We start from the raw sequence: 23,463 nt of genomic DNA, 5'->3' as shown, positions 1-23,463 counted from the left end.
AATATTCCTATATTATTATACAGTACTGTATTTAACATGTACATGTACATGTACTGTCACCTACAATCACAATGAACATTCATTCATTCATTTTCTACCGCTTATCCGAACTACCTCGAGTCACGGGGAGCCTGTGCCTATCTCAGGCATCATCGGGCATCAAGGCAGGGTACATCCTGGACGGAGTGCCAACCCATCACAGGGCACACACACACTCTCATTCACTCACACAATCACACACTACGGACAATTTTCCAGAGATGCCAATCAACCTACCATGCATGTCTTTGGACCGGGGGAGGAAACCGGAGTACCCGGAGGAAACCCCCGAGGCACGGGGAGAACATGCAAACTCCACACACACAAGGCGGAGGCGGGAATCGAACCCCCAACCCTGGAGGTGTGAGGCAACCGTGCTAACCACTAAGCGACCGTGCCACCCTCACAATGAACTTAATGTAATATATTTTTAATATAATTTTCTAAAGAAAATTATAAATATAAAAGTCTAAAGATTTTTATCGGAACAGTTAAGGGAACAGTTCCAGTGAATACGTGTCTAATGTTTTCAACTGTTTTGAATTTTAACTTTCTCTTAATTCAGCTCTGAAATATTCTAGCTCTAGAATGAGGTTCTCAGTCTAAACAATCATTATCTTCCAGGCTCCGGTGCTGAAGGTCAGTGAGCTCAGTGTGAATGATATGCTCAGTTGATCACACCATCCTCTTAATAGCTGTCTATGTTAATGATATATCAAATTCAATATATATCCATGTCTACAGCACCGCTCATATTAAACTGTTTACATGCTGTTTTTGCACAATTACACAACTGTTGTTTTACACACCACGTTTCAATACCTCATTTAACCGCTGCTATAACATAAGTGTATATATGTTTTTATTTACAATCCATTTTTTGCGCAATGTACTTCATCATATACAGTATTCACACTGGTCAGGGCTATTTTGTGTATTTATCCTGTAGTGTTTTGTATTGTGTCTGTCTTTAGACTCACACTGTTTGCACTAGGTTGCATATGATGTACTTTATGTGGCTAGGACAACTTACTTTATGTCCTTAGTGTGTTTTATGCAGCTCCACGGTCCTGGAGAGACACTGTTTCATTTCACTATGTACTGCATCACCTAGATATTGTTGAAATGACAATAAAAGCTTCTTGACATGACTTGCTGCTTTCCTTCAGGAGGCTCTCAATGATGCAGGTGTAAAAGTTCCTTTTCATTCACATAGCTAACAAAAAATAGGCCCTATTCTACAGAATGCTACACTCAAAAAAAGCTGGGGAAAAAAAGCTGCTTTGTCTATCGAGCAGGAACCGTTAAGGAACCTATGTAGAACCCTAAGACAAACCATCATTATAATACTGGGGAAGAAATTGAGTTATGGCTCAATAGTGACAGGAGAAATGCATTAATGTATGAATAAACAGGTAAGAATGTATGCATGCTCCAAACATGCCATTTATAATAGGAATCCATATATTATATGCCAGATTGAAGCGTAAAAATAAAAAATAACATTTGAATATTACATTATGCAAATTGCATTATGCTAATCAGTGGCTACTACGTTTCTTGGTGTTGTCAGCCTTAATTATCATGCATGGTGAATTTTCAAAGCTGAAATGTGTCATGCTGTAGTTCATCTGCACATTACTGTTAATGTCCAGTGAAGACATCCAATCAAAAAAAAGACACTTTAATTTGATGAAATGACTCATACGAGAGTCTCTGAAAATCGGCGATTCCTATTGTGGTGACAGGAAAAACAGGTTAAACATGTTGTGACAGATTGGTAGAGTGAGTCTGATGAAAGACTCCATGAAAGACTCTCTAAAACTAATTATTATTCGACATTAGAGTTCAACATATCTATTCTGTTCATGGAATCCCTCTCATTCAAGCTATACAAAATATTTGAGAATAAATATACTGTATGTGCACACACAACTCTTTACACCCCATGAACTGTGGAAAAGTATAGGTTTGAACTTCTATATAATATATATGTATATATATATGTATATATATATATTTATATATATATATATATATATATATATATAATTTTATTTATTTATTTATTTCTTCATTTTCTTACCCAATATCCAAAGATCACAGTTTCCAGGGTTTCTACCCCTTGAGAATTATATTTAGTCATACTTCATTTTGGTAAATGGCAAATAAGTATTCATCCACTTTTTTATATAGTTATATACTTCAAATGTACAGTGTCTATAGCTTTGTACTTATAAATAGGACCAAAGGTGCATGTATTCATAAGCATCACAAAGATGTTTTGAAGCTTTTACTGTCTATTGTATGGCTAAATTCTGTGGCTGACCATTACGTCATCTGTGAAGGCTTTCCACTAGATGTTGGAGTGTGTCTGTGGGAATTAGTGATCATTCAGCTACAAGACCTTTAGTGAGATCAGACACTGATAGTGTAAGAGTGAGGAGGTCTGGGGTTTAGCCGGTGTTCCAGTTCATCCCAAAGGTTTTCAGTGGGGTTGAGTTAGTTCATTGGTTATTGTTCTTCCTTCTGTTTTTAGGTCATCGTGCAGCTCTTTCTGAGTGAATCCTGGCTTCTCTTTTACCTTCCTTTAGTATCATTAATCCTCTGTGACGCACCTGTCTCAGGATGATTAATTGTGGTTTCTGTAAAATTTCCACCTGCATATTATTGAAGAAATTGTTGTGACAGTAATAATAATTAATAATAATAATATCTGGAGTATATCAACGTCTTCAAAACGAAATTAACCTTATAACATTAATAAACTCTAACCTGCATTTACATCCATCTCTTTCATCTCCTCTTCCCTCCTGAACTCTACACAGCACCTCCTTCTGTTCCTTCTCCCTCACTTCAAACCCTGAGATCAGTAAATCCCTGGTCATTTCCTGTTCTCAGACCAGACTAGCAGACAGATATTACACCTAGAAGCTGTGGTGTCACTAAGGGATAGCGTAAGTGTCAGGTTTTGTCAGGAACCCAACTCACTACTTTAGCAGGACTCCAAACTGTGCTATGGCAAAATGATTAAAGGATGTTTACTTCACCTGAAATGAAAAAAAAGGAAAACTCCTGAGTAGGAAGCTACAGCAAACTGACACCCAGTGAAAAATGTCATCTTAGACATGTGTCCGGTTAAAAAACTGCTTTGACTTCTGTTCACAATAGCCTTAAAACTCTGAAAATAAAGATTTATTACAAACTCTAAGTATCTTGGAATTTTCCTTGACAAGGTGACATTCAAATGATTTAAACTTAAATTCTAGTATAGAATAGTTTTTATTGTTTTTTTTTTCTTTTTAATGCCAGAAAGTATTTTAGTATTTGTAACATTTTTACCCATATTTGATTATAGCATTATATTATATTATATTATATTATATTATATTATATTATATTATATTATGGGGCACGGTGGCTTAGTGGTTAGCACGTTCGCCTCACTCCTCCAGGGTTGGGGGTTCGATTACCGCCTCCACCTTGTGTGTGTGGAGTTTGCATGTTCTCCCCGTGCCTCGGGGGTTTCCTCCGGGTACTCCGGTTTCCTCCCCCGGTCCAAAGACATGCATGGTAGGTTGATTGGCATCTCTGGAAAATTATCCGTAGTGTGTGATTGCGTGAGTGAATGAGAGTGTGTGTGTGTGCCCTGCGATGGGTTGGCACTCCGTCCAGGGTGTATCCTGCCTTGATGCCCGATGACGCCTGAGATAGGCACAGGCTCCCCGTGACCCGAGGTAGTTCGGATATGCGGTAGAAAATGAATGAATGAATGAATGAATATTATATTATATATGCACATTCTAGTATAACATTTCAAACCCCTTTCCCCAGCTGCTTACATTCACTACATTTACATACAATTTGTTGTACATACAGTTTGTTGTATAAATCATAACATTTTTTTTCTTGTTACTTACTTTCTTAATTATCATCCATTATTTCTATAAAAAACAAACGTTACATTCTTCACTCAAACAACATTATTCAGCTTGTCCGCTTTTTTCATGCTGTGTGTTTATGAGCTATGTCTTGTCTCCACCCCGGTATTGTCATTAGTTGTGTCTTTAATGTGTCATGATTTGTCTCACCTGTTTTTTAATTTGTTGACATTTTGCCATGTTTATAATTTTTCGGTTTGTTGATTCTTGCTATGTTCACTGTTTTGCTCTAGCCTGCCCTTGTATATCTTGTTTGTTCATTGCCCCAAATTCTGTCTGATTTCGCTACATCATTTTGGACCGTCTGCTATTATACTTATTTAAAGATTTCCCACTTGGACTTGAATGGGAAAACAACCTCAAACCAAAGCTTCTTCACTTAGTCCTCTAATATATGTGCCCAATTTGCATTTCACCACATGCGAAAAATAAGTTGTCCTCTTGAGGCTTTTTTGGATATAGCAACAAAGATTTATAATGTGTATCTAACAAGCACCACAACAATCTAAACAAATGGAGGTCAAATGTTCTTCATTCATTCATTCATTAATTTTCTACCGCTTAGCCGAACTACCTCGGGTCACGGGGAGCCTGTGCCTATCTCAGGCGTCATCGGGCATCAAAGGCAGGATACACCCTGGACGGAGTGCCAACCCATCGCAGGGCAAACACACACTCTCATTCACTCACGCAATCACACACTACGGACAATTTTCCAGAGATGCCAATCAACCTACCATGCATGTCTTTGGACCGGGGGAGGAAACCGAAGTACCCGGAGGAAACCCCCGAGGCACGGAGAAAACATGCAAACTCCACACACACAAGGCGGAGGCGGGAATCGAACCCCCACCCTGGAGGTGTGAGGCGAACGTGCTAACCACTAAGCCACCGTGCCCCTCGTCAGATGTTCTTATTATTTTGAAATTTCTAGTAGCAGTGTCTGGACCTCTCATAAAATATAAAAGACATTTCACAATTCTGAACTGAAACTGATGAAACCACTCAGACGAGTGGAGAAATAGCTCAAATCCAGTCTATTGAATTGTTACTACTAGATATTAATCCACAAGCACTCAACAATCCCTAGCTGATTTGGGAAAGCATGATAGATCAGTTCATTATGGCATTTATGTTATACAGAACACGTTTATAAAGAAGATATATAGAAAAATAGGACAGGAGAAATGTAATCTTTTTTTTTTCTAAATGTAATATCATGTATCTAAAAAAGCAAGAGACTGTCATGACCAAACACCACAAAGTATGACTCACTGCAGTCTATAAACATGGCCAAACCCTCACTCCCAGCAGCCCCCTGCACTCCCACGCTCAGTCACCATCATTCTGATTATTATCATCTGTGTTTAATGATCTATTTTTAATTTTTCTAAGTGTACTTTAAGTTCTCTTTTATGTCCATAACAATTACCAAGCTTGTCTTTAGCTCTAGATTAACTTCATTTCTATGCTGTTTGGATCCTGTTCTTATCCTCATTGTCATGTGTCTGTTCTAACCCTGCTATGTTGCCTGACGTCTGTAGGAAAGTCTAGTTTCACCTTTTTCTCTAATTTCGAATGTGTTTCTAATCATTTGAACTGTTCCTAATTCTGTAACTTTCCAACAAACAACCTACGATTGCATCCTACCACCAAGTGTTTGCCTTCATGACAGAAACAATAATAAATCTAGTTTCTGCTCTGTAGCCACATGTGAGGTCTGAATTCAGATATGTGCAATTTCCCTATTAAATCCTGAACACTTCCCTTTGTAATGAAGGTAATTCATTTCTATAAGTTGTTCATATGTTAATTACTGTGTAGATGAGTCAGCTTTTCTTAATGGTTATCTAAATGAGTTTTGTGTGAATGAAATTAGCAGAACAGAGACCTTATTTAACCGACTGGAATCAACAGCATCTTCGAGGTTCCATTTCAATTGTTTTTACCTCAGGAAATAAAAAGGTAGAATAGTTTTTATTGGCCCTAAAGCCTTTAATAACAAGGCTAACATCTCTGGGAATTTGAGTTAATAATGAGTTCAGTGATGAGGTGTCTCAATGACGAACTGAATGAATATCACGATTAATCTGTCAATGAAAATCTTTATTTCACTATTACATAATACCAAGCCACAGAATAAAATATACATCAGTTCAACAACAAAAAAAAAAATACAACATAAAACAAAAAAAGAACATTTGTAGGTTTCAGGTTTAAGAAAAGAAAAATCTCAAGCAAGAAAACACACCAAAATCTTTCATTTTCTGGTAGAAATTGATGGATAGATTAGCACTACTGCAGAATGGCTAATGCTGGATTGAGTCATGCTCATGGAGTGATGAAAATGGCTATTTTACAATGGAATGCATAGACTTCTGGATTTCTGAGCATAACGCTTAAAGCCTTTTTCTCCATGCATCAAGAATCTCAGGGTAGCGTCTTGCAGTCAAAGTAATTCAATTTGAGTATCAAAAGCAAAAGCTGTTTACACGATAGGTTTCTTCTGATACCTCCAGGATTTCATGATTTTGCGATCACAGGAATTTTTTACATTTTTCAAAACTGCCGCAGATCTTCGGCAGATTTTAGCCAGGACGCGAGATGTGACGTTATCGCAACACACATTGAGCCAAAGCCCTCTTCCACTGATGTGTGTGGAACGTGAGCACAGCTCTCATAGAAAGTAATTACATAAGTGTTTTCACTGGCGTGTGCTTAAAATAAGGATCCTGGGCTTGCAGTTTCACCAATGTAAGTAGATTTCCGCAAAACATACAAGAAACAAGAGTTTTATCGCAACCTTTTTTGAAAAGTAAAAAAAAAAAAAAAATAAATAAAAAAAAAACAAGCATTTTGGCCACAATGACTATTTGATGCAGTACATGTAAGAGATTAAAAAAAATATATAAAGGTGTACATAAATGCAGCAGAATGAAGGAGATATAGAGGAAGCAAGGAGTAGAGAGACAAAGAAATGATGGGGACAGAAAACGAGAAAAGGGCAGTGAGATAGACAGTTGCCTTTTGAATGGCACTAGAGGCACAAAGGATCCACAGAGCAACAGACATGGCCATTCTGTTGGGGAAAAGAAAAGAAAAGAAAAGAGAGAGAGAGAGAGAGAGAGAGAGAGAGAGAGAGAGAGAGAGAGAGAGAGCAAAGAAGTCAAACAGAAAAGATCAGTACAGAAAACTTGACAGTTACAGCATTATCATGTCCTCTAAAATATCTTGGTGTCTTTGCTATGTGAACATGTAGGCGTGTGTAGGACTGTAAATGCCGAGGCAGTCTCAATAAAAGGATCAATTTGCTTTTGACTCTAGAGACCTGAGACCCCTTCACCGTTTAATATGGTTTCATAACTCTGTCCTTTCACAGACTTGGGTCAGCTTGCTGCATTTCTAAAACTTATAGCTTGGGCTTGTAATAAATAGACTGACAATTACATGCTCTTCATTTCAAATCTTTTATTTTTTCATTTTTTTTAAATCGGCTTTGTGACTAAACCTTGCTTTTCTCTTTGTAAACCTTGAATCTCTTTGTAGTTGTCAGGTGTGTAACACATACAGAATGTTAAAAAAGAGCTCAAAAGCTCTGATTTACTCAGGGTCTCCAATAAAGAGTGAGAATTTGCATGTTTTTCTCATAAACCCTGCCTGCAAATAATGATATTATTGAGAGTGATGTTTGAAGAACAGTTTCATTTTTACATTAGGTTTTTGCCTTACTGGTTGTTCTCGGTCGCCATGGTAACGTTGGCTATCAAGGAGATTCAGAAGACTAAAAAATGTCATCCATTGCATCGATGTTAGAAGCTTATGTGACTGAGCACTTGGATCAACTATATGACCTTCAACATAAGGGGGAATAAGATATATTTATTTATATATTAATAGATTTTTCTATTATTATATACAACCAGGACCATAAATAGTTGTACAATGACAAATGTGTTTTTATTTGCTAAAATATATTGAAGTTAGAATTACATTATTTATTAATTACACTAAAATAATAATGAACATAAAAGAATGAATGCCAGACATGGCAGCTTTAATTTCCATCTAAAATGGGGGAATGGTGCAGGTTCTAAATGTCAGCGGTTTTGCTGTCAGTGACCAGCAGAAGTCTGGAGCAGACAGACATCACTAGACACTGGGTTTCTTTCCTGATGATGCTCTGCTAGGGTTTTACCGAAGCTGTCTTCATTTCCTGCTTGTTTTTGAGGCATTGTGTCAGTTGAATTCAGGACACGTGACTCAGACACTGCAGAACTTTGCAGTTGTTTTGCTTTCCAAAAGTCTTGGGTTACTTTTGAAAGTATATCACTGTCATCTGTAGTGGAAATCGCTGTCCACTGCGTTCTGAAGCATACGGATGAATCTGAAGCAGATCATATAGCCTTATACAATTCAGAGTTCATCCTGCTGCTTTTCTCAGTAGTCACAGCATCAATAAATCTTTTTTCTATCACTTTGATGGTTTTGTTTGGATTTTTCAGCCTAATCATGGCTCGCTTCACAGTCAGTGACAGCTTTTTGGACTTCATGTTGAAAGATTCAGAAAGTAAAAGCTGCACTTGAAATCAAGCCCTTTTATCCTTATAAGAGGGAACTTGTACTGAGTCAAGAAATCCCTACTATTATGCAGTAGGTGAAAAGCAGCACGTCAAAGAAGCAGTAAATACTGAATTAGATGCAGCAGGTACTGTCACAGGATGCGATTTCAGATTCATATCTGTATCACAGCTGAGCAGCCGATTGTCTAATAACTTTTGGTCCCTTAAAAAGGAGAGGCACACATATATAAAACGATGCAATTCCTACATCTGCATCATATTCATGAATTAATTTCAACCCTAATGTCTTTTTTTATTTCAGTTCCATAGGGCAATCTTGACTATACATCAAACGTTAGTCAACTTTCAAGTACTCTTGATATTAGGCTCCTGGGCTCTACTCTAAGTACACTCTTGTTAGTTGAAATTAGTGATTGGATTTTTAAGAAGAGGTAAAGAATTATGAATAAAATGTCTATAGATGAGGTAGTGAATTATAATAATAAGTTACCTTGCACTGGCAGATGGAGCACTCAGTGGCATGTTTATTCCAGGTCGAGCCGCTTAAGCGCGTGATGCCGTATTCATCCACACAGGTTTTGGTGAAGTCATTTAACAACGTGTCTGCCTGGCATGGGTCAGAAATGCACCGGGGGCAGCACTCGCCTTCAGGCACTGCCACGAATTCGCAGTCAGTCAATGGAGCACAGGGCATCGGCCAGCAGTCCACCTCTCCGTGCTGTGCAACAGAAAGATATAAACACATACTATAGGTTAACACCACGAATGAGATGCTTTTCTGCTTACCACAGATGTAACAAGTGTTAAGTTACAGTTGCCTTCTTATCAGCCTGGACCAGTCTGGCCATTCATCTCTGAGCTTGCTCAACAACAAGCCATGTCCGTCTCATTCACACTTGACACCCCACTGCTCCCACTACAAACCTCCCTCCTTTTAAAAAAGTTTGCTCCATCTCTCGGTCAAAGAGTAAAACAATACAGAATTGATTGAGGTATAAACAAATCTTTACTGAATGGAATATATTAAATAGAATTAGAATAGAGAATCCGTTTATAAATAAATAAATGCCCTTGGGCGTTTATTCACGTGAATGTTCACGCAATAAATTGTTGTGTGACAGACAGGCCAAGAGATGCACTGGCAGCACTGCACAGCTAATTTAGCTAGTCAGATAGAGACTAGAGACAGAATCACATCAACTTTACTGTTATTTGCTCTTGCTGACATCAAACCTGAAGAGAACACAAGTTTACCTGATTGCTGTTCTCGCATTTCACTCTCATTTTGTTTCTTTTTTCTCTTTTCATGGCCAGATGGATAGCTCCGCTTCATATTGTCATCTACACAGTAAACATTAACACACGCTGTAAAATGAGGCAGGGGAGGCGGGGCCTTGCGTAATTTACGGGGCCCTACGCAACTTGCGTAGTGAGCGTATAGGGCCGATCGGCTCTGTGTGCTAGTTACTAAGAAATAGTAACTAGTTACAGTTACTAGTTCATTCAAAAAGTAACTCAATTACTTTGTTGATTACTTACACCAAAAAGTAATGAATTACTGTTAAAGGTAACTTTTTAGTAACTTTATTAAAGAAATAATGAGCTTATTTCCACTTTGAGAAACTCGTCTTGCTCTCGCCTTGACTCGTCATTACTGCCGCACATACTTGAATAAACAGAAACACGCCCACAGTGCGGCGTCGTCGTGTTTACAGGTTGGCATCCACCAATCCTACAATGTGTCGCTGCTGTAAACAGATTAGTCTGTAGGCTACACTTCAGCCAAAATTAATTCATTTATAAAAGTAACGGACAAACGCACCGTATGGTAACGGTAACAGAGTTACTTTATTTAAAAAGTAACACGTTACAGTATTAGTTACTGTCAAAAGTAACTGCGTTACAGTAACGCGTTACTGCCCAACACTGATTACAACCTATTTTATCTGTTTGTTTTTCTCCTTGTTCTGTGTAAACTCTCCAGATTGTTGTGCATGAAAATCCCAGAAGATTCTGAAATACTCAAACCAGCCTGTCTGGCACGAATATATACTGTATACCAAGTCACTGAGAACACATTCCGATGTTTGATGTAAACATGATCTGAAGTTCCTGACCTAAAATCTGCATGAATTTATGAATCTTGCTGCCACCTCTAAATGTCTGTCTGGATATTTGAACGATTGTATACAGGCTATACAAAAATGTACACGCAGTAAAAAAGTGAGGGTTTCTGAAACCAATTTTGTGTCAGTAATTTTGCACCACCAAACAGCTGGGACCCATAAAGCATGGGCTCAACAAGGTCTCTGAAGGTGTGCGGTGGTATCAGACTCCAAGGCATTAGCAGCTTTAAAACCTGTAAGTCATGAGGTGGAGCCTCATTGGACCAGACTGGTTTGTCCATCGTATCCCACAGATACTCAGTCAAACTGAGACCTGGAAAATTTGAAAGCCAGGTCAACACCTTTGGAACTCTTTGTCGTGCTCTTCAAACCATTCCTGAACAAATTTTGCAGTGTAGCATAAATGATCCTGCTGAAAGACGCCACTGCGATTAGGAATACTGTTTACGTTGGCGGTATGTGTCAAAGTAAACAACCACATCGATGTCAGGACACAAGGTTTCCCAGCAGAACATTGTCTAAAGCATCACACTGCCTCCACTGGCTTGCCCTCTTACCATAGTGCCTACTGAGGACTGCATACCAGCAACACTGCAAAGTCTTGCTGTTTTAAAGATGCTCTTGTCATTAAAATTCACTCAGATTCTTACTCTTGTCCATTTTTCTTGCTTTCAACATAATGACTTTGAAATCTGACTGCTCACTTGCTGTCTAATTTATCCCACCCTTAACAGGTGCCATAGTAACAAGATAATCAATGTGATTCACTTTATATTGAATTCACGGTATTTGTACACACACACACACACACACACACACACACACACACACACACACACACACACACACACACACACAGTACAGGTTTCTAATGCACAGAAAATGTGTACATTTATTTGGCTATCAAGTCTCCTGAGCTCTGTTACTAAACAGCACTTTCTATCCGTTTGCCTGGACACAGTGGTTTATTAGAGTGCTCTTGAAACACAATGCTCACTGAAATATCATTACAGCTTTAAAAAATAAACTCTCAATGTTGTAGGTCCGTGAGGGAAAATGCAATAATATTCCTAAAGACAAAAATATAAAGTGTTTAATTCTGTTACTACTGTTTTTTTTTTTTGTTGATTTTTTTTTTTTTTCACTTTCCAGACAGAACACTGACTGGCTCAAAGTTTCTAGTGATAATATACATGATGTAACTGTTTCTCTCTCTTTTTCTCTCTCGTCTGTCACTTCTGGCATTGCGTTTTTTTTTCTCTCTCTTTTATTTCACACACTTCTCAAGACACTTTTCTTCTTTCATTTCTCTTTGTCTCTCCCCGCCGGCATTCTTTCAAGTTCTTTATTTCATGTTTATTGTACTTCAGAGGGAAAGATTATAAAATAATCGAATAATCGACAGGACCTAGAGATTCTTTCGAACCTGATCTTTTTTTTTCCACCATCAATAGTATTTAAAAGGCTGTCCTTTTCTTTACTGAACCCAAGCATGAAAAATGTATGAACATGTCAGAAGAAAAGAATGCAGCATGAGGAAGAAATCATTAAGTGTTCAAACAGAAACTACACGATTCGAATATGTAGGAATGAGTGAATTGAAGATTGAAGATTGAATCAGGACTTAAAACCGAAGAGCATTGCCGCAGCTCTAATCAACGTGCACGGATGATATGTGAGACTAAAATACTGTGAGCTGAAAAGAAAGATGGTGCTGTAATGCTTGGCAAGCTCGAAACCATTAAGTCTGGTTGGGAAATGAGAAACCAAAAGCAAAGAAAGCAACTAAAGCAAGAAAGGAACCTGTATCTGTGCCCAAATCGATAGAACTCTAGAGATTTACTGTCTGTGTGCAAGCTGAACTTTATGATTCAATCCCGCATTGAGAGACAGAGGCTTTGTGAATAACGGGAAAAAGACAAATCCCCAGGGGAGACCGAGGCTGAGCCGGAGCCGTGGCAGTATCCGGAAGATCCGAAGCTGCGTTTTGAAGCACAAACCTCCTTGCACTTGCATTCATTTCTGCCAAAGTGCCAGGCATGTACTGTTATTGCTTTATCCTTACTTTATCCTCACTTGCTGTTCCATGTAAAAAATCAGAACTGTGATTCTTCAGGAAATGTGTAATAAATGACAAAACATGGCTGTGATGATGTAGGAATGGCAATAAAGCTTGTCTTGATTTTTAAGCATATTTCATTCTATTAAATATGAAATTATTTATCAATCCATTTCATGCCCCTTGTTTCTAATTTGGAGGTGAATATAGCCTGGGGTAAGAAAAGGAGAGAGAGTGAGAGAGCAAGAGAGAGAGAGCAAGAGCGAGAGAGAGAGAGAGAGAGAGAGAGAGAGAGAGAGAGAGAGAGAGAGAGAGAGAGAGAGAGAGAGAGAGAGAGAGAGAGAGAGAGAGAGAGAGAGGGAGAGAGAGAAAGAGAAAGAGAGAGACAGTTAAACACTAACCAGGAGAGAGAGAGAGAGAGAGAGAGGTTCAGAATAACAACAACATAAACTAATGAGAGGAAAAAAAAAGGATGAAGCCGATAAGAATTCTCCTTTCATCTTAAGACTTTAAACATTAATTACGATGACTGATTGCTAAAGCCATTAATATGATCAATCTACATTCTACACGTCGCCCAGCGTTTTTCCCCTGAGCCACATCAAAGAACGTATATTCCACGCAATAAAACACCGAAACATGTGAAGCTTGCTCTTCTATATTAAAAACGAATAAACCTAGACTAAAACCTAAACCTAGTCTAATTAAAGTCTACAGTCCCTACTGAATCATAACCTAGTGCTGTATAGTCTATCACATCTGTTCAGTAGAATTCTATACAGTTGCTACTATCTCAATATACATTTCAGACACCAGATACCATCTTATCACACCTTTCCTTAAAGCTAGGCAATTTATTTTTTTAAATAACTAAACCTTAAATAGTTATCTATTTACTAGTTTACTGAGAAACCTACTTAATGTTCTATAGTAGGAACAGATTTATAAACGTATATATCGTGATTTTAGATAGTTCTAAAAAAAAGTTGCTTTGTGACAATGTTCATTGTTAAAAGCTCTATACAAGTCAAATTGAATTATAGACTATAGTGTAATTACAAGGTCAAATACTGCAACCGAAAAGTATTCTTTAGTATTAAAAAATAAATAAATAAATAAATAAAAAAGGATGAAGCACCTGATTGGTTCTTCTTTCCTTTGCTAGCTGTCATATGATATGGAGAGGTAGCTGCTGGGTGGGAATCAGTGATATCAAATACAAATCGCAATGACAAGATGACAAATCCTGATATTTATGTTCTGTGCATTTTGGAGGGCTTGATTTTCTATTTAATCTTAATATTTATTCAACCATTCATATAGAAAACACAACTGTTATGCAAATATCATGCAATATCTTTGTATTTGTGGTTCAATACACCTTAGCAGTTTCAGCATATTTTTTCATATCATAACTGCATAACAGATGTAGCCTTAGGGTAGAAATATCTAGACCTGATACTTTTCAAATAAGCTCAATTGGATTTAAACACTCCATAAATAATGGAACTGCATAACGTAATTTTATATCAATTTTCAGAATGGAAATTCATAATCTCATTGTACAGGGGAAAAAAACAATCATAATGAAGGCTCAGAAGTCTAATCGCTATTCAGGATCTGGCACAATATTGCATTGCTTCAGTTTTGCATCTTTATTTAAATTTTTTTTCTGATGCTGTTCTTCTGCAACCTGGACATTTCTGCCTGTAATTGTGCACACAATTACTGATGCCTTTTCACACTGTACTAAATGTTGATGTATGCTGAATGTTGTACCTTTGTCTAGTACTTCAATATCTGTTGCCTTGGAGATCAATAATGCACATCCATCCATCCATCCATCCATCCATCACCATCCATCCATTCATGCATCCATCCATCGATCATCATCCACCATCCATGCATCCATCCATCCTTCACCATCCATCAATCCATCCATTCATCCATCATCATCCACCATCCATCCATCCATCCATCCATTTATCCATCCATCCAACCATCCATGCACCCATCCATCCACCCATCCAATTATCCATCCATGCATCCATCCATCAATCATCATTGACCATCCATGCATCCATCCATCCTTCACCATCCATCAATCCATCCATTCATCCATCATCATCCACCATCCATCCATCCATCCATCCATCCATCCATTTATCCATCCATCCATTTATCCATCCATGTACCCATCCATCCACCCATCCAATTATCCATCCATCATCATCCATCCAACCATCCATCCATCCATCAATCATCATCGACCATCCATGCATCCATCCATCCTTCACCATCCGTCCATTCATCATCATCCATCCAACCATCCATCCATCCATCCATCAATCATCGACCATCCATGCATCCATCCATCCTTCACCATCCATCAATCCATCCATTCATCCATCATCATCCACCATTCATCCATCCATCCATTTATCCATCCATGCACCCATCCATCCACCCATCCAATTATCCATCCATCCATCCATCCATCCATGTTATACATATATTGCTAAGACTTAAGGTACACTGCTTTAGAAACATCACTATTTTAGTTGTTTTTCTTTGTAATCAAACTATTTCACTTTAACTAGTGATCTAACAGCATCAGCATGGTCTGCTTTTTTTAGACTGAGTACATGTTTATAGTACTTGTTGCTAACAATCTGAATACCAGAATTAGAAACTAATGAGATGTGATGAGAGATGATGTCTTATACAGTAAGTTCCCTATAAGTTGAAATAGCAGCACAAGTAAGAGGAGCAAGAATGAATAAATCCCATTCATAGGAACTATGAAAATAATAGAAGAATAAAATAAATCAGAGTGTATGTAAATATTCTAGAGCTCTAGCTATCCTATCCTTGCTATTTATTTACAATTAAATGCAATTACAGTGTGTGTGTGTGTGTGTGTGTGTGTGTGTGTGTGTGTGTGTATGTGTGTGTGTGTGTGTGTTTGTGTGTGTTTTGAAGCAGAGATCCATCCAGTCACATTCCTCAACATAGAAGAAAACCATGACACCTTTCCTACTGAGTATTAAGCACCGGGTACACTAGGCTTACATCACACAGCATCACTGGATATTGAGGGTTAGTATATCAGCATTAATTTAAGCCTGTGAGTAAAGGAGCATAGTATCAGACTGATACACCACTATCATTTATCAATTCCTACCTCATTTCAACAGATTCTACTAACTAGAAATAAATAAAAAAAACTGTTCTTCTTTTCCATTTTATTCATCACACCCCCTTTTTTTTGGCCAGTAAATAAACTGTAAAACCTTGGTGAAAGTAGATTCTCTGTAATGCGGATAACACAAAGCCTCACCTTGCTTTACATTTAAAGCAGTGATGTGCATGTATTCTGTCAAACTTACACATGTATTTACTGTAGAAATCCAACAACAGCAAATGTTGGGGCTTGTTTGTAATTTGCATGTTAATGGACAGTCATTTACATGCAGCAGAATCCTTATACATGCAACGATGTTCATGCATTTTAATGCTTTAATTAGTGTCTGAAATGAGCAGAGAAGCAGCGAGGCAGTGCAGTTAATGTATGAATGCTGACAGATGGAGACTAATGGAGATGTATTAGAGGGGTGTTTTCCTTAGAGAATGGATGAGATGATAATTAACATTGTGGGTCTATACAGGAAATAAAAAAACAACAACAAAAGAAATGGGATAAATAGCCTTCAACATGATACACACTCGAACCCTAGTTTCTCAATCACAGCCTCTGCCTTGTAGCTATTTTATGATGTGGGTTTGCTGTAGTAACTAATTTAGGCATCTAAAATGAACGTGATGCGTCTTTGGTGTATAAAACTAATTCAACTGTCGCATATGCGCTATGATGTAGCGTGTTTAGCATGTGGTAGTTATGGTAAAGGTTGTGTTAATACAATGCTAATTATGTTAGCTCACGATGCATTGGCACTGCTGGCACTTGTCCACCCAGGTGTCACCGCTGTTGTAAGTCAGAAGGCCACTGTAGAGCCGACACTGAGAGCTGAGACGGGGGTCACACTCCGGACAGCAGGAGATGTCCACTGTCGGGTTCTCGCAGTCACACACCATCCGTCTACACATCACCAAACCTGACTGTAAGGAGAATATAAACAGATAAATGATATACTGTACTAATTGAACGATAAGTAAAGATGGATTATTATCTTAATGGGATTAACCATTTTTACCAGTACACTGGATTTCCTTTCTGTCAGCAGAATAGAAATCGACTTATAGGACATTTTTATTCACTAGAAACAAATGAATTATTTTATCATCACAAGTCTGATATAAAAGGATTCAGGACACTGTTGGCTTTCAGTGTTTTTACCTCTGTTGGGATAATCTTACACAGAATTTTAGTGGTTGAGGTTAATGCCCTTTAAAGTACTTGGGGCATCTCAGAGAGCAGAAATGGGTTTGATATTCATCATTAGATCTAATTAGAGATTTGATATATATCAAATATATTGCCCCTAAAAACAGAAAAAAAAACAGAAATACTTATATACCACTGATTCGTATTGCCCTAAAGACCTAAGTTCTATTAACCACCACTGTGGAGTTTGACACGAGAAAGAAATCCAATGCTGAACATGAACATGAACAAACAGGAGCAAAATCCATCTTTGGCCTCTGGTAAAAAGAGTAAACCAGACATCTTTATTTCTTGTAGCAAATCTCTGGACCTTTCAAGACCTTTCAATCTGGTATTTTTCAACTTGTAGTGTGATATGGAAGCATGAAAACTAATCCTTTTTGAATAATGTTAAGATATTTCAAATTTCACAGTGTCAGTGTCACACAGATTAAGTGAGTGGATACATTTCTAAACTGAAATAAGACTTAGGTCTAATATCGTATCAGTGCCAAATGTGTGTGCATACACAATGTTAGTCCAAGTCTAACTGATATCTTTACTGCCAAAAAGATTTCTTTTTTCCTTTGGTTCATTCATTTAGCAGCTTACAGCAGCTGATTTATCCTGGTCATGGTTGCAGTAGCGGTTTTTGACATTGTAGTTAGCATGTTTGCTTTTGCACTTCCAGGGCTGAAGGTGCAAGTCATTTGCTTTGTGTTTGTAGCCCTTGTGTTCAGGGCTTTCTTAAGGATACCCCGGTTTCCTTACCCAGTCCAAGGACACGCGTTGAAGGCTGATTGTGCCTTGCAGTGGACTGGCACCTCAGCTAGGATGTCCCCTGAGTCCCCTGGGTTCGTTACTACATACTGTAGTGTATTAATATTACATTCAGAGAGATTCAGAGACTATCCCGGTAATAAACCTTGGAAGTCCATTGCAGGGCTCACTGCATAAGTAGAAAAAAACTCTAGCTGCTAACATGTAGGCGTTGGCAGTAAAACAGTGAATCTAGAGGAAACCTACGCAGACACTAACTCGAGCTCAAGGGACCTTGAAACTGTGATGCAGCAAAACTACAAACTGTAGTTGCAATAACTGCTGTCATAAACATCCGAGAAAACGTAAAGGTAAAGTCATTCTCTTAGCTGTGCTTTACCTGGCAGGAGCAGACAGCACACCTGTCCTCATCCAGCACCCAAATCTGCCTGTTGTGCTTCACCTTTCCATCATGAAAACAGTCTCCTGTGCAGTTTTTCCCATGAGGACACCTGCAGTCGTAGCCTCCGTCCATGTTAAAGCACACCGTGTCGTTAGCACAGCTGTGCCTACCTGTCTCACATTCATCAATATCTGCAAAAACAGACCACAAACATCTCTGTGTGATGGACAGAAGATATAGAAGAGCCTAATTTTCCAAATAATTAATAAATAATTTCAAATAATATATGAATTATAGTAGATATGATGTTTAGGGGCCTAGGAATAATGAGAACATACAGCTCTTATACACCTACTCATACGATATGTGTAACATCTACAGGAACAATAATAATAATTATAATAAAAATAAACAATAATAATTATTTAATCCCCCATTCACCCCACCACTCACTGGCCCCCAGGCCAACATTTGGTAGAATTACCTACAGCTGTAATTACATTAGAAAGCCTTCTGGAATGTGTGTTTAATAGCTTTCTGATTGCTGCATTCAAGCTGGCAGATCGAACGGAAATATTTGCTGAACATCAATTCAAGTCTCGCCACAAATTCTCAATCGGATCGAGGTCAGCACTTTGATTTGTCGCCCATGCATAGTTTTGAACCACTCGAGTCTTCAGTAGCTTCAGAAAGCTATTGGAAAGTCTCTTGGAGCAGGTTGGAGCAGGTTTTTCCTCTAGGCTCCATCTATCTTACCCTCAACCCTGACCACACAACATTACGTTACCACCGCCATGCTTCAATGCTTCATTGTTCTTAATGATGAGAAGCATTGGGTTTCTGCCTAATGTAGAGCCTTCCATCCATGTTTGTTGAGTCTGCCCATGTCACCTTAGAGCTCTGCAGCGCTCCAGTTACTCAGTTACTGAGTCATATGTAATAATTCAGCAGGATATACAGTATTTTTATGTTGCATATTAAAGAAACATTGGAGTAGGAGGAAGGCTAGTAATTAAGGGTTATATCTTTTATACGTAAACATGATCAAAGATTTCTTGAAAGGTCCAGAAAATCATCCTACCTTCACAAGACTCCCCATTTGATAAAAACAAGCCATTATCATGGTAACCATCACGGCATTCGCAGTGATACCAGCCTGGAAGGTTCACACATGTGGCTCGACTGTCACACTCCACAAAGCCGTTCGAACACTCGTCAATGTCTGTCACATGGTCAAAGAACAAAAGTGAGACAACATTTAATCTATTGCCGAAATTCTTTTTTTTTTAATTTTTTTTTTTATTGTTCCCCTCTCAGATAGGAAAGGATTAAATAAGCTGTTAAACGTCTACAAAATGTCAGTGTGTCTTTGCCATTGAAAACAGCAGCCCACATAAACCTTAGCAGAAACTGAGCTTTTGTCACTCAGTTAAAGCTGCTATATTCACCCTATGCTACGTGAAAAACATGTTTCACCTTCACACAAAAAGAAAAGCGAAAAAAAGAAAAGAAAATCAAGGCCATGCCGTCTGCAGTGAACACCCTTGGGCTCAGTGTAGTCTCCTTTTTAACACATGTATTCAACTATTTTCTTTTTTTCCCTCCTTGTCCTTGAATCATGCATTCAGAAAGGACTATTATTAATGGCCTTGATGGAGTGTATCAATTCAGCTGCTCTGCCATTCAGTCTTCATCTTTGCGACGCAGTTAAGAGCGATTACCTGACCGACCAGAGTTAACCACAACATTGTGCATTATAGTGCTTTTGAATTTGTCGTGCATTTCTCTCACGATACATCTCTGGGGCTTAAGTTGTAACGTATGTATATGTTTTTTATTGAACATTGTGTATTTGTGTGTGTAGATGGAGAAGAGGACTTGCTTTCGATTACTGAGTTTGAGCTTTAAGCTTCAGATGTACGCACAGCTACTCACTGAAAGACACGCAAGTCCATCGGTGACTACTAATAAGACAAATATTTCAAATCTCCAATCACTAAATAATGACAGATCAATGACAGAAACTGATAATATACTTTACAACATGGTGGCAACTAAAAGTGGCTTTTAAATGCAAGCAGTGAGTTCATCGCCAACTGAGAGCATGTGACGTGAAGGTGTGTCATCCGTCGCGTCCGTGTTTGTAGGCAGCGCTACGTGATAGGAAATGAAGTCCACTTAACACAACTGACAGCAACAAGCTGCGTTAATCTACAGTATGGGCTAAAAGAAAATCTCTTGGATCATGGTTCAACAAAAATTAAAACCTGATGATTTAGGTATTAGTAAAGCAATCACATAAGTGACATAATTACATACTATGGTATCTACTTGCTCTAGCATTTTTGTTTATACCTAAAGCGTTTAAATTAAAATTGAAATTAGCTAAGATACTTGACATGTCACATGATGACCATTATGTGATTGAAAAACCAGTAGCTACTGTATAATACTCTCAGCTATTAAGTCTGTTCTCATTATCTTTTAATTTGAGTCAGCCCCAATAGTGTCATAACACTTTTTTTTCCCTCATGATAACAGGGTACACCTCACTGTGCTGTGGCTGTGTGGTGTTAGGCCTGAGCATCCTTAGCATATATGCTGTTTACACCTGTCACATTCGCCGTCACTGTGAAGTTGTAGCTCGCAGGCTTGTGACATCTGCAAGCCGCTTTTCATTAGATGTCCTCATTACTTTCAGTGCTCCTCAAGATATCTGACATATACACTGCTCTTCATACAGTATAACTCCGTGATCTTATTCGGTCACACACTTATTATTCTAGGACATGTGCTTCCTCTAACAACCAACACGGTTGTAGATACTTAGTGATGGAAGATACTTTATTATAATTGATTTAAATTTGGGGGGCACGGTGGCTTAGTGGTTAGCACGTTCGCCTCACACCTCCAGGGTTGGGGGTTCGATTCCCGCCTCCACCTTGTGTGTGTGGAGTTTGCATGTTCTCCCCGTGCCTCGGGGGTTTCCTCCGGGTACTCCGGTTTCCTCCCCCGGTCCAAAGACATGCATGGTAGGTTGATTGGCATCTCTGGAAAATTGTCCGTAGTGTGTGATTGCGTGAGTGAATGAGTGTGTGTGTGTGTGTGTGTGCCCTGTGATGGGCTGGCACTCCGTCCAGGGTGTATCCTGCCTTGATGCCCGATGTCGCCTGAGGCACAGGCACCCCGTGACCCGAGGTAGTTCGGATAAGCGGTAGAAAATGAGAGAGTGAGAGTGATTTAAATTTTTGCTCCTTTATATGTTGACATCATCCATAACATCTGAGTCAAAGCTGCCATTTTTTCTAACTTGGGAATTAATTTTTGTTCTCTAAACCTATAGACTTTACTACTATGAACACAATTTTATGCTCTTCTGAAGCGTGTTATTTGAATTAAAAAAATTATAATTCTGATAAACTCTTGTCTTGCTGAACATGGCTTCAAAGATGTGAAGAAAATCCTACAGAAATTTGGGGTTAATCAGAATATTACTGATGACAGCTGTATGATGATTACTTTTGAACATGAGACTGAAGGTGATTGGTTCACTCTGAACACAGCCACACCCCCTGGTTCAGCAGTTGTCCTTCCTTGCACCACATTTGGTAGAGCAAACTCTACCAAATAATAAGCAGCTCTTCTATTTTTTAAGTCAGCGAAGAAATCACAGCCCTCCCAAGTTTGTATTTTGTTGTCTCACAAGGTCAGTGTTCACTAAAATAAATTTGGTGCAAAATAAAACTACCCTCAACCAGAAGCAAAAGCATGTCTTTCTCGTCTCGCATTTGTGCAACCTTGACTGAATTTGCTTTCCTGGTGGTCGAATTTTAGTTGGATTTGGTCCAAATGTTACCGTAGCCAAGATCAAATAGGTCAAAAACTGCTGTGTCAGGGCTAAACCACTGATGCTGACACCTCTAGGAGTCTTTAGTAGCCTCTCTGAGTCTTTTAGCATTCAGGCCACAATGACACGTCTGCTCTCTTTAGCGCTCTAAATAAGATCCGCTTGGATCTTACAATAGTTCTGATTTGAATACACAGTTCTTTAACACCTCTCCGCTAATGGTGTCTCTGGCTTACCGCTATGCAGCTTTACAGCAGTTTATTTCTATTCCCAATATTACTTGGAAGAAGCACCTATACCTTTTATTTATAAGTTGCATGCTTCTTCTTGGTCGACTAGGCCTTAGATTCTATTGCTATGTAAATAAAAAAATAATGTCGGTTCTACCATAGCCGTTTCCACAATATCCACCCATCCAGTCACCCATTTATCCATCTATCCATCAATCCATCCATAATGCCAATGCTCTTATCTATATATTCATAGTAGGCTTTCAGTTGAAACGCCTTATTCCAAATCTTTCAACTAGAGTGTTTACTTCTCATTTCAAAGTATATCTATCCTGCGTGGCATCTATCCTGTGTGACGCACTAACACACACACACACACACTTTCCTTAAAGGACAAGCTGGTATTTGGGCTGTTGACTGTTGATTGAGAGGATTTTCCCAACCAGAGACCCTGGAGTGAAAACTGCTGCCTTTAATTAGTCAGTGAATGTCATGGTTAGATGGCACAATGCATAATTTCTGGCTTATTTACCCACAAAGGAAAATAAGCTTAAGGGTCTCACATTATTGTTAAAACCATTATTTTCAGTGAAAAAGTTATATATAACATATACTGTAAGTGGACAGAATGGATAAAATTATAAATGCATGGGTGGATGGATGGATGGGATGGAACCATGTATGAAGAAGATGTGCAGTCTCAGGGTCATGCCATTAGCATCAATGAGTGCTTTTTAAAAAAGGAGCCCCCTTATTTCACCCTCTCAATCAACTTTCGCTTGCACATCTCATCTTATCTCCTCATCACTCTCCCTTTAGACTAATGAGAGGATTTACATGCACCTTTACATCTCGATGGAGCTAGTGCTGAGGACGCAGTGTGCTTTCGCCGTGTCACTGCTGAGAGTGTGCATTTGTGTAAAAATGCTGAAAATCAACCCTGATAGAGGCCAAGAGTGCAGGCAACACACACTCGTACACACACACACAAAATGCTGCACCCACGCACAATCTTCTGCAGAAGCTTTTCTCCATATTTTCTGTAACGCTGTACAGGAGGGATCTCTAAATAGCATCTCATGGGTCAAATCGAGC

At 38.6% G+C, this 23,463-nt stretch overlaps 1 protein-coding gene across 1 annotated transcript in view; it reads right to left on the bottom strand.

The window, feature by feature from the left end:
- Nucleotides 1-6,189: 6,189 nt before the first annotated feature.
- The window catches only part of nell2b (neural EGFL like 2b), a 67,867-nt gene continuing 50,593 nt past the window's right edge, over nt 6,190-23,463 (bottom strand). The window contains exons 16-20 of the mRNA XM_060890011.1: nt 19,373-19,513; nt 18,289-18,482; nt 16,688-16,864; nt 9,051-9,278; nt 6,190-7,059 (exon numbers count right to left, since the gene is read on the bottom strand). Coding sequence (XP_060745994.1) covers nt 7,018-7,059; nt 9,051-9,278; nt 16,688-16,864; nt 18,289-18,482; nt 19,373-19,513 — 782 coding nt within the window. The 3' untranslated portion in view covers nt 6,190-7,017. The remainder of the gene's footprint in view (nt 7,060-9,050; nt 9,279-16,687; nt 16,865-18,288; nt 18,483-19,372; nt 19,514-23,463) is intronic.

The sequence above is a fragment of the Tachysurus vachellii genome, chromosome 16, assembly GCF_030014155.1.
Source record: "Tachysurus vachellii isolate PV-2020 chromosome 16, HZAU_Pvac_v1, whole genome shotgun sequence".
In the NCBI taxonomy this organism is placed as follows: domain Eukaryota; kingdom Metazoa; phylum Chordata; class Actinopteri; order Siluriformes; family Bagridae; genus Tachysurus; species Tachysurus vachellii.
This window is presented reverse-complemented; position numbering and strand designations above follow the sequence as displayed.